This window comes from Macaca thibetana, chromosome 3 (assembly GCF_024542745.1).
Source record: "Macaca thibetana thibetana isolate TM-01 chromosome 3, ASM2454274v1, whole genome shotgun sequence".
In the NCBI taxonomy this organism is placed as follows: domain Eukaryota; kingdom Metazoa; phylum Chordata; class Mammalia; order Primates; family Cercopithecidae; genus Macaca; species Macaca thibetana.
Window position 1 is genome coordinate 15,583,295 of NC_065580.1, and position 12,447 is coordinate 15,595,741.

General features: G+C 36.3%; 1 protein-coding gene across 1 annotated transcript; it reads right to left on the reverse strand.

Annotated features, from left to right (window-relative positions):
• Positions 1-6,696: 6,696 nt before the first annotated feature.
• TAS2R39 (taste 2 receptor member 39) lies at positions 6,697-8,101 on the reverse strand. The gene has a single exon (XM_050784950.1). It carries the CDS (start codon positions 8,099-8,101, stop codon positions 7,085-7,087), a length of 1,017 nt encoding a protein of 338 aa, XP_050640907.1. The 3' UTR covers positions 6,697-7,084.
• Between the last annotated feature and the right edge of the window lie 4,346 nt (positions 8,102-12,447).

Sequence of the window (12,447 nt, forward strand, 5' to 3'; positions counted from 1 at the left end):
TGTATTCTTCCAGAGAAAATTAATGTATATGCAAGCACACATGTATTTAATTATTTTTAACAATATTGAATGCAAGTGATAGTATACTAAATGCATTGCTTTTTTTTTTTTTAACACTTTTTTTGTGCCTAATAGCACATTTGGAAGCCATTCCAAACAAATAAGTACATTTGGTTCCCTTCTCTTTCTTTCTTTTTCTTGTGCCTCTTTTAATATTTTCTTTCTATAGCTTCTTACATTGAACCTTTGTATTGATATTAATTTGTATTGATGATATCCTTTGATTTTCCTATTTTTTCTATTATAAACAATGCTGTAACATGTGACCTGTACATATGTTATTTTCTGTGTGTTCAAGTATACGTATTCTTGTTTCACTCATGTAAAATTCTTGAGTGAAAGTTACGTACCATCATAATTTTCATAGATACTACTAAACTGTACTTAAGGCAGTAGCAATTAACACTTCCATCATTTATGAGCTCACCTGGTCCCTATGATCATCAGCACAGTGTGTTATCAAACTTTCTGATCTTTGTTAATCTGATAGGTGAAAAAGTACATCTCAGAGTAGTTCTTATTTCTATTTCTCTTATAGTAAGTCAGGCTGAGCATCCTTTAAATTTTTAAAACACATTTCTGAAAGCAACTTAATAAATTAGAAAAATCTTCTAAATGTTATATAAAAACAAAAGGTTACAAAAATTTTATGTTTAGTATGAACCTAGTTTTGTTAAACTACACACATATGTGCACACACACACACACGCTTTAAAAGTTGTCTCTGGGTTGAAGGATAATGGATGATTATTAATTTTTATTTTTAAATATCTTTTCACATTTTATAAGCTTTCAATTTCTTAAGAGCCACCTTTATTTCATTTTCTGTAACTATCAGTTCATATCCTTTGCCAATTTTTAAATTCAGTAATTGTTCTTATTGATTTGTATGAGCTCTTAATATATTCAGAAAATTAATCTTTATTTGGAATGTGAGTGGCAAATATTATTTCCCAGTTTCTTGTCTTTGACTTTGCTTAGGTAGTTTTTGCCATGTAGTATCTTTTTACTTTACGTAACCAGATTAAATAAATCATTTTATGTTTGTTTTTCAGTTATCATGGTTAGAAGGGTCTTCTCAACTCTAAAATTATCTTTGAAGTCTCCAAAATTTCTTCTAATATTTAATAGTTCCTTTTTTAAAAAAATAAATTATTTGATTTATTTGGCCTAGTATAAGATGTGAGAGAGACATCCAAAATTTTTTCCACTTGGCTAGCTAGTTGTTCTAACATAATTTGTTGAATAATCCATTATTTCTTTACTAATTTGCAATGCCACTTTTATCATATACTACATTCTCATTTTTCTGGATGTCTACTCTGTTTTATTGAGTATTGATTCCCACTGTCACACTACTTTGTGTTTGTTAGCTTTGTAACATGTGTGTTATTTCATGGGGTTAGTCCTCCCTCATTACTTTTTCATTTTCAGAATGTTTTGGCCATTCTTGCTTCATTTTTTTCCAGATTATGTTTATTACTGTCTAAAAAATTTTTGGCATTTGTTTCAAATTACACTAAATGTAGATACATTTAGGGAAATGTTATATCTAATGACACTGACACTTTCCACTCAATAGCATGGTAGCCTTTCTCCTGTTCAAGTCTTCTGTGCGTATATCTGAAGCATTTAAAAGTAGTCTTCATATAGATTGTGATATGGACAGGATGCAGCAAAATACTAGGTAGAAAAGGATGAGGTCCTTCTTGAAGCCCCACCCTCAAGCCGGGACCTGAAGCCCAAAGTGAGAACATACATTTCTGTTTTCCTGCTGAAATGTTGTCTTTTCCAAATTACCCTGGCCCGCTCCACCCCTACCCCCGCCATCCTGTGCCCATAAAACCCCCAGGCTCCACTAGCAGCAGAGCGTCAGAGGAGAGAAGAAAAGCAGCAACTTGACACTGGCAAGAAGCAGCTTGACTTAAGAAGGTCAGCTTGATGGCAGGACCTTGGAGAGGAGTTTGGCCAGAGATGGCCTAACTCCAGGGGAAGACCACCTTCCCGCTCCATCCACTTCCAAGCCCGTCATCCCACTGAGAGCAAATTTTATCAGCAATAAAATCCCCTGCATTTACCATGCTCAATTTTTTCCTGCGACCTGATGCTTCCTGGATGCCCAACAAGAGCTCGAGATACAGAGGGCTATCACACTGAGCTGTTAAACACTAAAGCCGTACATGGATGGCAGAGCTAAAGAGCACTGTAACACATGCCCTCTGGGGCTCCAGGGGTCATGGGTACCCCCCGAGATGCTGCCGCAGGGCCGCAAGGAGTTCTGCTCCTGTCAGCATCCAGAAGAACTCCTCCCAGTCCCTGCTCCCACTCAGCTGCATGGGGTTGAGAGCTGCAGGCTGAATAAACAAGCCACTCCCTTTGCGAGGCCTATGAAGGGGTCAGGGAAAATTTCCTGTTTCAGTCGTGCTCATTTTTTGTTAACTTTATTGCTCTAGTATCTTATCTTTTGTTGCTGTTTATTTTTTTCCTTCCATGCTTCATGCTTTTATTATTTATAATAATATTTTAATTCCTTCTCTTGAGTTTTTTATTTATACAACCATCTGCAGATAATGATACTTACACCAGGAAACTTCCACTTTTTAAAAATTCTTTAAATTAATTTCACTTCTTCTAGTTGTACTGAATACTATGTAGGGATAACATCAGTTAATAGGGTGAGGGTAAACATATTCATCTTTTTACCTGAATTTAATGGAAATAATAATGTTTTCTCATTAAGAACAATGCTAGCTGTTAAATTACCCGGACATGGTGGTGCATGTCTGTAATCCCAGCTACTTGGGAGGCTGAGGCAGGAGAATTGCTTGAACCTGGGAGGTGGAGGTTTGCAGTGAGCCAATATTGTGCCATTGCACTCCAGCCAGGACAATAGAGTGAGGCTCCGTCTCGAAAAAAAAAAAAAAAATGCTAGCTATTAAGAGATAGATATATTTTATCATGTTAGGAAATAACTTATTTTTATTTTAAGATTTTTAAAAATAATTAGGAATGGTTGTTGAATTTTATTTTTCAGCACTTATGAAAATTATTATATGATTCTTCTCTTTGATATTATTTATATGGTTAATTATATTGATATGTTTTCTAATATTAAACCATTTTACTTTTATGGAATAAACCTGTATTCTGGATTTAAATTTAATACTACATTTTATTTAGTATTTTTGTATAAACAATGATAAGTGAGGTTTATTTGTAGTTTTCTGGGAGACAATTTTTGTTAGGTTTTGATATCTAAATTATATTTATTTCACAAAACAAATTTGGAAGCTTCCTTTAACTTTCATGCTGTGAAACAATTTACATAGACTTCATGTTATCTGCTTTTAAGAAGTTGATAGAATTCCCTTGTGAACACCTGGTGCCAGTATTATTTGAGGAGTGGCTCTTCGCCACTTTCTGTAGCTCAACTGTGATGATTATTCTGCTGAGATTTTCTTGAAGTCAATTTTAGTAAATTATATTTTTCTAGGAACATCTATCTTATCTACGTTTTCAAACTCTAGCATAGACTTAAACAAAATAGTTTCTTAAAAGTACTGCAATTTCTCTGATTTGTAGTTATTTTTCTTTCATGTCTTATTTTATGTATTTATGCCTTTTTTCTTTCTTGATTATATAAGCTAATGATGCCAATTTTACTGACTGTTTTCAATGAACCAGTTTTTGTATCCATTTTAACATTTTTATATTTTATTTATCAAATCAATCTTTAATACATTCTGATTTCCTTAGATTTATTTTGTAATTATCCTAAATGCTTGGTTTATATTTATAATTTTTTATTTTTATAATTTTGTTTTATTTTTAGTTAACATGCAATAATTGTACATATTTATAGGACCCAGTGATATTTGGGTACATGTGTACCATGTGGGATGATCAAATAAGAGTAATCTGCATATCTATCACTTCAAACATTTCTTGTGTTGGAAACATTCAAAATCCTCTCTTCTAGCAATTTGAAAATACACAATAAATTATTGTTAACTATAAGTTAACCTACAGTGCTGTGGAACTCTAGAACTTATTTCCCCTATCTAGATTTATATATATGTATTTTTTTCCCCTGAGATGGAGTTTTGCTCTTTTGCCTAGGCTGGAGTGCAGTGTTGTGATCTCGGCTCGGCTCACTGCAACCTCTGCCTTCTAGTTTCAAGGGATTCTCCTGCCTCAGCCTCCTGAGTAGCTGGAATTACAGGCGTCCACCACCACGCTCGGCTAATTTTTGTATTTTTAGTAGAGACAGGGTTTCACCATGTTGGCCAGGCTGGTCTCGAACCCCTGACCTCATGACCTACCCCCCCTCGGCCTCCCAAAGTGCTGGGATTACAGGTGTGAGCCATGGCGCCTGGCCTAGAGTTATATTTTTAACAATTACCTCTTTATATCTTATTTACTCATCTGGGCCCTTCCTGACTGGGCTGATCCACCACCACTATGATGTGCTATTCATTCGAGGTTTTATTACCTGTGCTTTCCCACTAGAGTGGAAGATCTGTGATGACAAGAGCCCTGTTCATTGTATACGTAGCACCTGGAATAGAATATGCCATATAGTTGGTGTTCAGCCAATACTTGTTCAACTAATAATTGAATGATCCTCTACTTATACACGTCACAGGACAGAAACAAGGGCTTACTGATGAGTTACATGAAGTGAGTAAGACAGAAGACACATCCATGATTGTTCCTAACATTCTGGCTCACCAGTGGAAATAATGTGGCACTATTTAATGAATTTGTATGTTCTACTTTTGAGCTACCTCTCACATAGATGATTCAATATAGTTTTTATATTCTAAAAGATATTTAAAAATGAATTTTTAAAATTTGGCAATCGACTTTTTAGTACTGACATTCAAGGATCATCAGATATTTGAGGAAAGACTCAATCATGAGAGAAAACAAACTAAAACACATAGAAAAATGAAACCTGGAGGAAGAAAAAACATAGAGGGAGTAGAACATAGTTGAAACATGTCTAATGATTTTTTTTTTTCATTGACTGGAACCTTTTCTATTGAAATATTGGGTATATAGGCACAAATTGGTGGATTAGTATATTTACTAATGGGAAAAAGAGGATTGTCCTAATGTTGCCTGTCAAAGATTTTAAGGGCTGAAATGGGTCAGAGAGAAGAGAGATTGAAGGTTTGGAGACTGAGGAAAAGATGTGAGATAGTCATTGTGGGGACTTTAATGAATGACTTCTCTAGGGAAATATGGAATGGAAATGCTCAATGAAGTTACTCATTTGAGGCTGAGGAGCATGAATTTGTAGGAACATGAGCTCATCCAGTTATGAAATACTCTCAAGTAACACTCAGCTGCTTAGAAGCAAACACAGAATGTTAAATAGTCATTTAAATGTGGGGTTATTTCACATTTAGAAGGGTCAGGAAATTAGAGTATTGTATGATTTATTTATATAAAAGCTATATTAGGGAAATTTTCAAACATACTCTGAAACAGAATAGTAGAAAGAACTCCACGTGCCTGAAGCCTTGTTTTAAAAAAAAATAGCATAAGAATAACTCAAACCACCCCATTCTCCACTCCTTTGCCCTCTGTTGGATTAATTCAAAGCAAATCACAGATACAGCTCATTTCAGCTGTGAATACTGAAGCTGTTTTTGAAGGGTGAGTATAATGATTGACCAGTAATCCAAACTGAATACGAAAGGAAGAGAGGAGAGGCCTGATAGAGGGATAGAGAATATAGAAGTGTCAATGAATTGAAAGCCTGTGATGTTTCTATGGCAGCCCTTGAGCAAATAAAATGGAAAAATAAGAGGTAGTGATAGGAGAGTGATTTACTTAATGCTTAATTTGTGATTTGTTTGGATTTTTAATAAAGATCGATAGTGAGAGAGTCAATCAACAAAACAATGTGCACAATCCTTTCTCTCAAATCTTTTTTACTTAGCGATTCACTTTCTAATAGAAATCAATATAAATCTTTCAAAATTTTGAAATTAGTGAATACATGTTCTAAGTAGTTCAAACAATGCATCAAGGCATAAAATAAATTGTAAATATTTCATTTACTTCCCAGATACCCAGTGACACCACTCAGAAGACCTCTGCGAATTATTTTTGGTATATTTGTCCAGAAACTTTGTATGTACATACATATGCATACAAATATATAAGTATTATGAAAAAAAGAAATACAGATGGAATCATAAAATATCTCCTTGCTTTTTGCACGATGTATTGGAAATCTTTTCATATCAGGAAACATGCGTCTATCTCATTTAAAAGAGGTTAACATAATATTCATTTCAGACATTCAATTCCCCTCATTCATGAATAGTGCAGCTGTGAAGAGGCTCTTGCACATATTTTTGCTTATTTATACAAAACCATGCTTAGAAAAAATTCTTAGTAATTTTTAGAATGAAAGGTGTTTTATGCATTATTAATTTTGATAAATAGTTCCACATTATTTTGGTTATATCTTTGAAAGATGGAGACAAAATGCATTTCAAACTTCTGCTCAGAAACCTTCCCAAGTAATCTAAATGTGTTTAAAAGGCATGTGGAGGGAGAAACAGAGTTTTCAGGAACTCAAGTTTCAGAACATTCTTTTATTTTGGTGGTTATACAACCCTGCTGCACAGCAGAATCACCTGGAGAGCTTAGAAAATTGTGTAAGTTCTAACACTAGAAATTCTGACTTAATAGATCTGAGATTGGGTTTGAACATTGGTATTTTCAAAAATCAACCCTAGAGATTCTAATGTGTAGCCCAGTGCGTAGAATCACTGCTTTAAAGAGAGCAAGGGGAGGTAGAGGGCTCAGGTAAAGAACATGACAGCACCACTAAGATTGTACCCATGAAGCAAAAGAGAAATGATCAATCTTCTATATAAAAAGCCACATCAGGGGGAAAGGGTTAGATGAGGGTTGGAGAAGAAAAGAAGAGAGAAAAGAGAGGTCTAGGTGAGGGAATGGCAGAGCCGGTTAGGTCAGGTCCTGTGGTCTTCTTGGGTGCCAGTCACAGAGTCCACTGTTTTGGGTAAAGATGAAGTCGGTGCTGAAGCTGCTTCCAGGCTCTTCTCAACCCAGGGTTATCCTTAATCAGTAGAATTGAGTGGCTGGCAGGGTAGGCAGCCATGATGATCTGGCACAAAGTATTCCACAGACTGTTGATGTCAAACATGTTGGACAGGTAGATAAACAGAGCAACTGCATTGAAAATGTAGAGAATGAGAAAGTAGCTGGTAGCTTTGATGGCCCCAATGTGAGCCTCCATGCTAGGGTCCTTGGACCCTGTGGCATTGCTTCCCATGTGTAGGGTGTGTCTCTTGAGAGAGAGGATCAGCAGAATGGCTGCCAGGATGAACATGATCAGAGGAATCACAATCCCTAGGTTAAAGAAAAAAGCCAAACTGACCACACTGATCTCAGAGAAGTATGTTTTCTCAGTGGAGTTGGAAGAGTGGATAGGGAAAGAATTGTCACAATACCCAGTGCAGATGTTGATGCAGAACATGCTGTGACTGAAGGAAATAAACACAGACAGCCATAGAAGCCAGGGTATCAATCCAGAAATTCTCCACCTCAGCTTGAGGAAAAGGGGGTAGGAGAAATTGGCAATCTTCACAAAGTAGAAGAAACTGAGCCAGGCAGCAAACCACAGGCTACAAAAATTTAAGAATATAAAACTTATTTTGAATGCATAATATACAGCGTCTTCAGAATAAAAACTTAGGGAGGTTGAGCTGATGGTAATTTCTAACATCATGAGGCTCTGGAGAGCTATTCTGGATACACTCAGGAAAACCAGGATCCTGCCACTTGTGGAAACTGACTTATTTTGAACCCATTCAGCTGCATGTATAGCCGTGATGAACCCATTTGCAATGATACCAGTGAGGTATTCAGCAAGTAAAACTGCTAAAGTTAAGGTGATGAGAAATGGCGACAATTCACTTTCTGCAGGATCGCAGAGTTTAATCATCCTGAGCTGTTGCTTCTCTTTGGTGTTTGGAGGAAAACATCTCCCTAGCATTTGATGGGCAGATTCTTGATAACTCCCAGTATTCGTGTCACAGGAGGAAGCAGTTGATGCATCATTTCCAAATTCACTCTATTTGTTTATTTCAGAATTCTTAGCTCTACATCTAGAGATGCAAATGTTGGAAGGATTTGGTTTCTAGTCCTCTCCCTATTTTTGAATATGTTGGTAGTAGTTCAATAATGAGGCCCAGGGAAGCACTTGAGTAGACTCTCTTGAAAAGCAGCTAACATGGTACTGAGGTCCGTGTTCTTTGGTAGCTTCAGTTAATTTGAACACTGGTTGACTGATCATCATTTAACTTACTTTCACTTGTGACTGCAGAAAATGACTGAAAATAACTGCTACACACACACACTTCTTATTTTGTGCTAGGAAATGTTCAAATTATTTATTTATAATGACTACATTTAAACCTCACAATAACCTTATGAGCATGTGCTTCTACTACCTCCATTTTGCAGATGAAGAAACTAAGGCATACAGAGGTTAAATAATGTGGCCAACATTACACAACTAGAGTGTGAAAGAACCGGGATTCACACCCAAGTCACCTGGTCCCAGAGTTCCTTCTCTTATCCACCACGTTATGCTGTCTAGACCTGTGGATTCTTTTGTGTGCCCAAGACTAAATGCAGGGTTGATTCCACTGTGACATTTTTTTCCTGGTAGCCTTTTATGTCCCTACCCCTCTAAAGAAAAATCAATAAAGCAAGAAGACACTGATTTTCAAGAGATAGGACTCTCTTTTCAAAGTAAATTACTTGAGAGGTAATAAATTTAATTATACATAAAAGATCGTACACACACAGACACACACACACATTCACCTTTCATTTTAAGCAAAACTAGGAAAATAAGAGTTGAAGGTAAAACTCCCTAGTTCTTAGTAAAGTAAGCGTAGGGTGCTGAGAGTAAAAGCAATGCCCCAATTCATCCAATTTTGGAATATTAAAACCAAAAGAAAGGAAAAAAGAATCACTTTTATCTTAAGGAAGTTTTTCTGATTTTAAAATGTAAGCATAGGACACATAATGATAAAATGAACTTTTCATTTCAGAGTAAATTAATTTTTATGAATGTATATAACTTTAAAATAATGATGAAGTAATTTTCATAAAGAGAAGGTTGGTGGGTGAGAAGTCTCAGAAAATCTTTATAACATTTGATTTTTACTTAAAGCTTTTTAAAAACAAGGCAAGAACTCATAAACATTTTCTGGCTTGATTAATGATTTTAGATGAGTTGTTATGAATTTTACATCTCATTTGAAAATCTCTATTCCTGAACAAATATTGCCCTTGAATACAGTGTAATAGACAACTGCTCCTCCCTGCTTGTTTCTGCTCATTTGCACGAGTAGGCCTGGAGTATCTCAGGACCTCCAGTTTGGTTTTAAGGAGGATTTTTCTTGCCACTGGCTTTCCCCTACTTTTGCTGATCCAGGCTTTCAAGAGTGGGAGGAGAAACAGGACATGGTCCCTTCAGAGGCTGTTGCGTCTTTCCTCATTTGATTTGCTTATCCATGTATCCCACTCCGAGCTCCTAGCCCATGCTGGACACCCAGGAGGCAGTACATAGATACTTGCTTTGATGTATGGCCTTAGCGAAGACCTTCAGCTCAGAGAAGCTCTTTATGAGGGACATGAGGGGGAATGGCAGTTTCACATCTCCTCAGATTTGAAAATCTGCAGGTCCTATGCCTAATCGAGTGTCAGAGCATAAACAGCAAGGCTGAGGGAGAACACAGCAGACTGTGAAGAACATCTGTGTAAGAAACACTGGTCGGTGACAGAGAGGACAGATGGAGGGGAAGCAGAGACAGAGCAGCAGGATGAGAAAGAGCTCAGACAGGGTCTGGCTTCACAGTGTAGGGTGCTGCAGAGGCTGTGGGCAGCAGCTGGCTCCACAGACATCACCAAAGGCGTTTCAGAAGACGCTCTGCTTGCCATAGCTTATGAAAGAGGTGCTTCCTGCAATGGAAAGAGTTTTGTTCATGGAAATTTCCAGGGGCAATCTGAGGGGAGATGAAATAACCTTTCTGGGTGAAAAGATGATCTTCTTAAAGTAACACTGTTGGACTAGTTCTTAAATGGCACCTTCAGTTTCCTAAATACATCTTGGATGTATTCAACTCCTATTTCTAATATTAGGTTGGTGCAAAAGTAATCGTGGTTTTTGCCATTACTTTAAAAAAAGGCAAAAACCACAACTGCTTTTGCATCAACCTAATAATTAAGGAAAGCTCATGAAGAAAACTCTGATCCATTAAGGACATAGGGAATAGTTTTTAAAAGTCTAGTTTATTTGGCTATATTTTTAACTTATTATTGTGAAATAACTTTTGACATAGAGATGAGTTGTAAAGATAGTACAGACAATTCCCATATATCCTCCACCCAGCTTCCACTAATGCTTACATCTTACATAATCATGGTACAATGATCAAACGTAGGAAATTAGTATTGTTACAATACGATCAGCTCAATTTTTGGCTTCATTTGGACTTTTCCAGTTTTTCCACTAACGTCCTTTTTTTCTGTTTGGAGACCCAGTCCAGAATACCACATGGTAATTCATTGTTGTTTCTTTCGTCTCTTCCAATTCAAAACAAATTCTTGGTCTTTCCTTTTCTTTTATGATCTTGACACTTTTGAAGAGTCCTGGTCAGGTATTTTGCAGTGTATTCTTTGATTTGGGTTTGTCTTTGTTTTCTCATAATTATACTGGGTTAATGGATTTTGGGGAAGAATACCACAGAGATGATGTGCCCCTCTGACTGCAGGGACCCATGATGTCAGTGACTTTTACTAGTGATGTTAACGTGATCACTTAGTTAAGGTGGTGTCTGACTAGTCTCTCTACGATAAAGTTACTCTTTTTTTCCTTTTGTGCTCTATCAATTAGAAGTAAGTCACTGAGTCTGGCCCACACTCAAGGGGAAATGAATCACACTTCACCTCCCAGAGGAGAACTCTTGAAGAATTTGTGGACATTATTTTAAAAACCAACACAGAAATATTCTGCAGGAGATACTTTGAAGCTATGCAAATATCTTCTTTTTCCTAAAACTCTGATCCACTGATTTGAGTATTCATGAGGGCATGCTGCCTGCAGCAATTAACATTACTGTGGTGTTACACTTTTTTGTTTTCCTCTTTTCTTTCACCTTTATTAATTAGAATTCTTCTTTAGGAAAGAATCATTCCTCCTCTCCCACTTATTTACTTCATCAAACATTTATTTGTATTCCTGTGCACTCATGGATTTTTATTTTATATTTTCACTTGCAACTCTTATCAAAAATCAGTGGACTATATTTGTGTGGGTCTATTTCTTCACTGTCTCTTCTATTCTATCTATCTATCTATCTGTCTATCTATCTATCTATCTATCTATCTATCTATCTATCTATCTATCTATCTATCTTCTATCTACCCTTTTGTAAAAAACACACTGTTTAATTATTGCAACTTTATAATAAGCCTTGAAGTCTGACAGTGTGAATCCTCAAACTTTATTCATGCTTTTCAGAGTTGTTTTACTGTGAGTGGAGTCTCTGGAAAAATGTTTGAGCAAATTCTTTTCAGCAGTAACTTTGGTTAATTTTAAGATTGTTTTTCTTTAACTTTCTGCAGTTTTTCTACCACGAATGCAGTTTGGATTTTATTAATATTAATATTATTATTATTATTTAATATGTCTTGCTTGGCATTCAGAAGGGACTCTAGATATAACATTTTATATATATATTTTTAAATTGAAAAACTTTCAGCAATTTTTATTATTATTATTTTTGAGATGGAGTCTTGCTCTGTCACCCAGGCTGGAGTGCAGTGGCATGACCTTGGCTCACTGCAACCTCTGCCTCCCGGGTTCAAGTGATTCTCCTGCCTCAGCCTCCTGAGTAGCTGGGATTACAGGCACACACCACCATGCCTGGCTACTTTTTGTATTTTTAGTAGAGACGAAGTTTCACCATGTTGGCCAGGCTGGTCTCAAACTCCTGACCTCAGGCCATCCACCTGCCTCAGCCTCCCAAAGTGCTGGGATTACAGGCGTGAGCCACAGTGTCTGGCCCAGCAATTATATCTTTACATACTGCTTCTCAGACTTTTCTTCCATTCTCTTTACCTGGAATTACAATTAGACTCAGTTTTTCTTAACTGTTTTTCCAAGTTTTTAATATTTTTGACTCTGTATTTTATATTCTGAAGGCAACTATGTAATTTACCATGTGTGAAAAGGGTGCAACAATAATTAAAAGCATATAATCACTTAAAATACAAATTTATTGGCTCAAATTACTTTTATTATTTGTTGGTAGTCTGATAAAATAG

Excerpts from the sequence above, each read along its gene's own strand:
- TAS2R39 (XM_050784950.1), bottom strand. The coding sequence starts at position 8,101 with ATGCTAGGGAGATGTTTTCCTCCAAACACCAAAGAGAAGCAACAGCTC.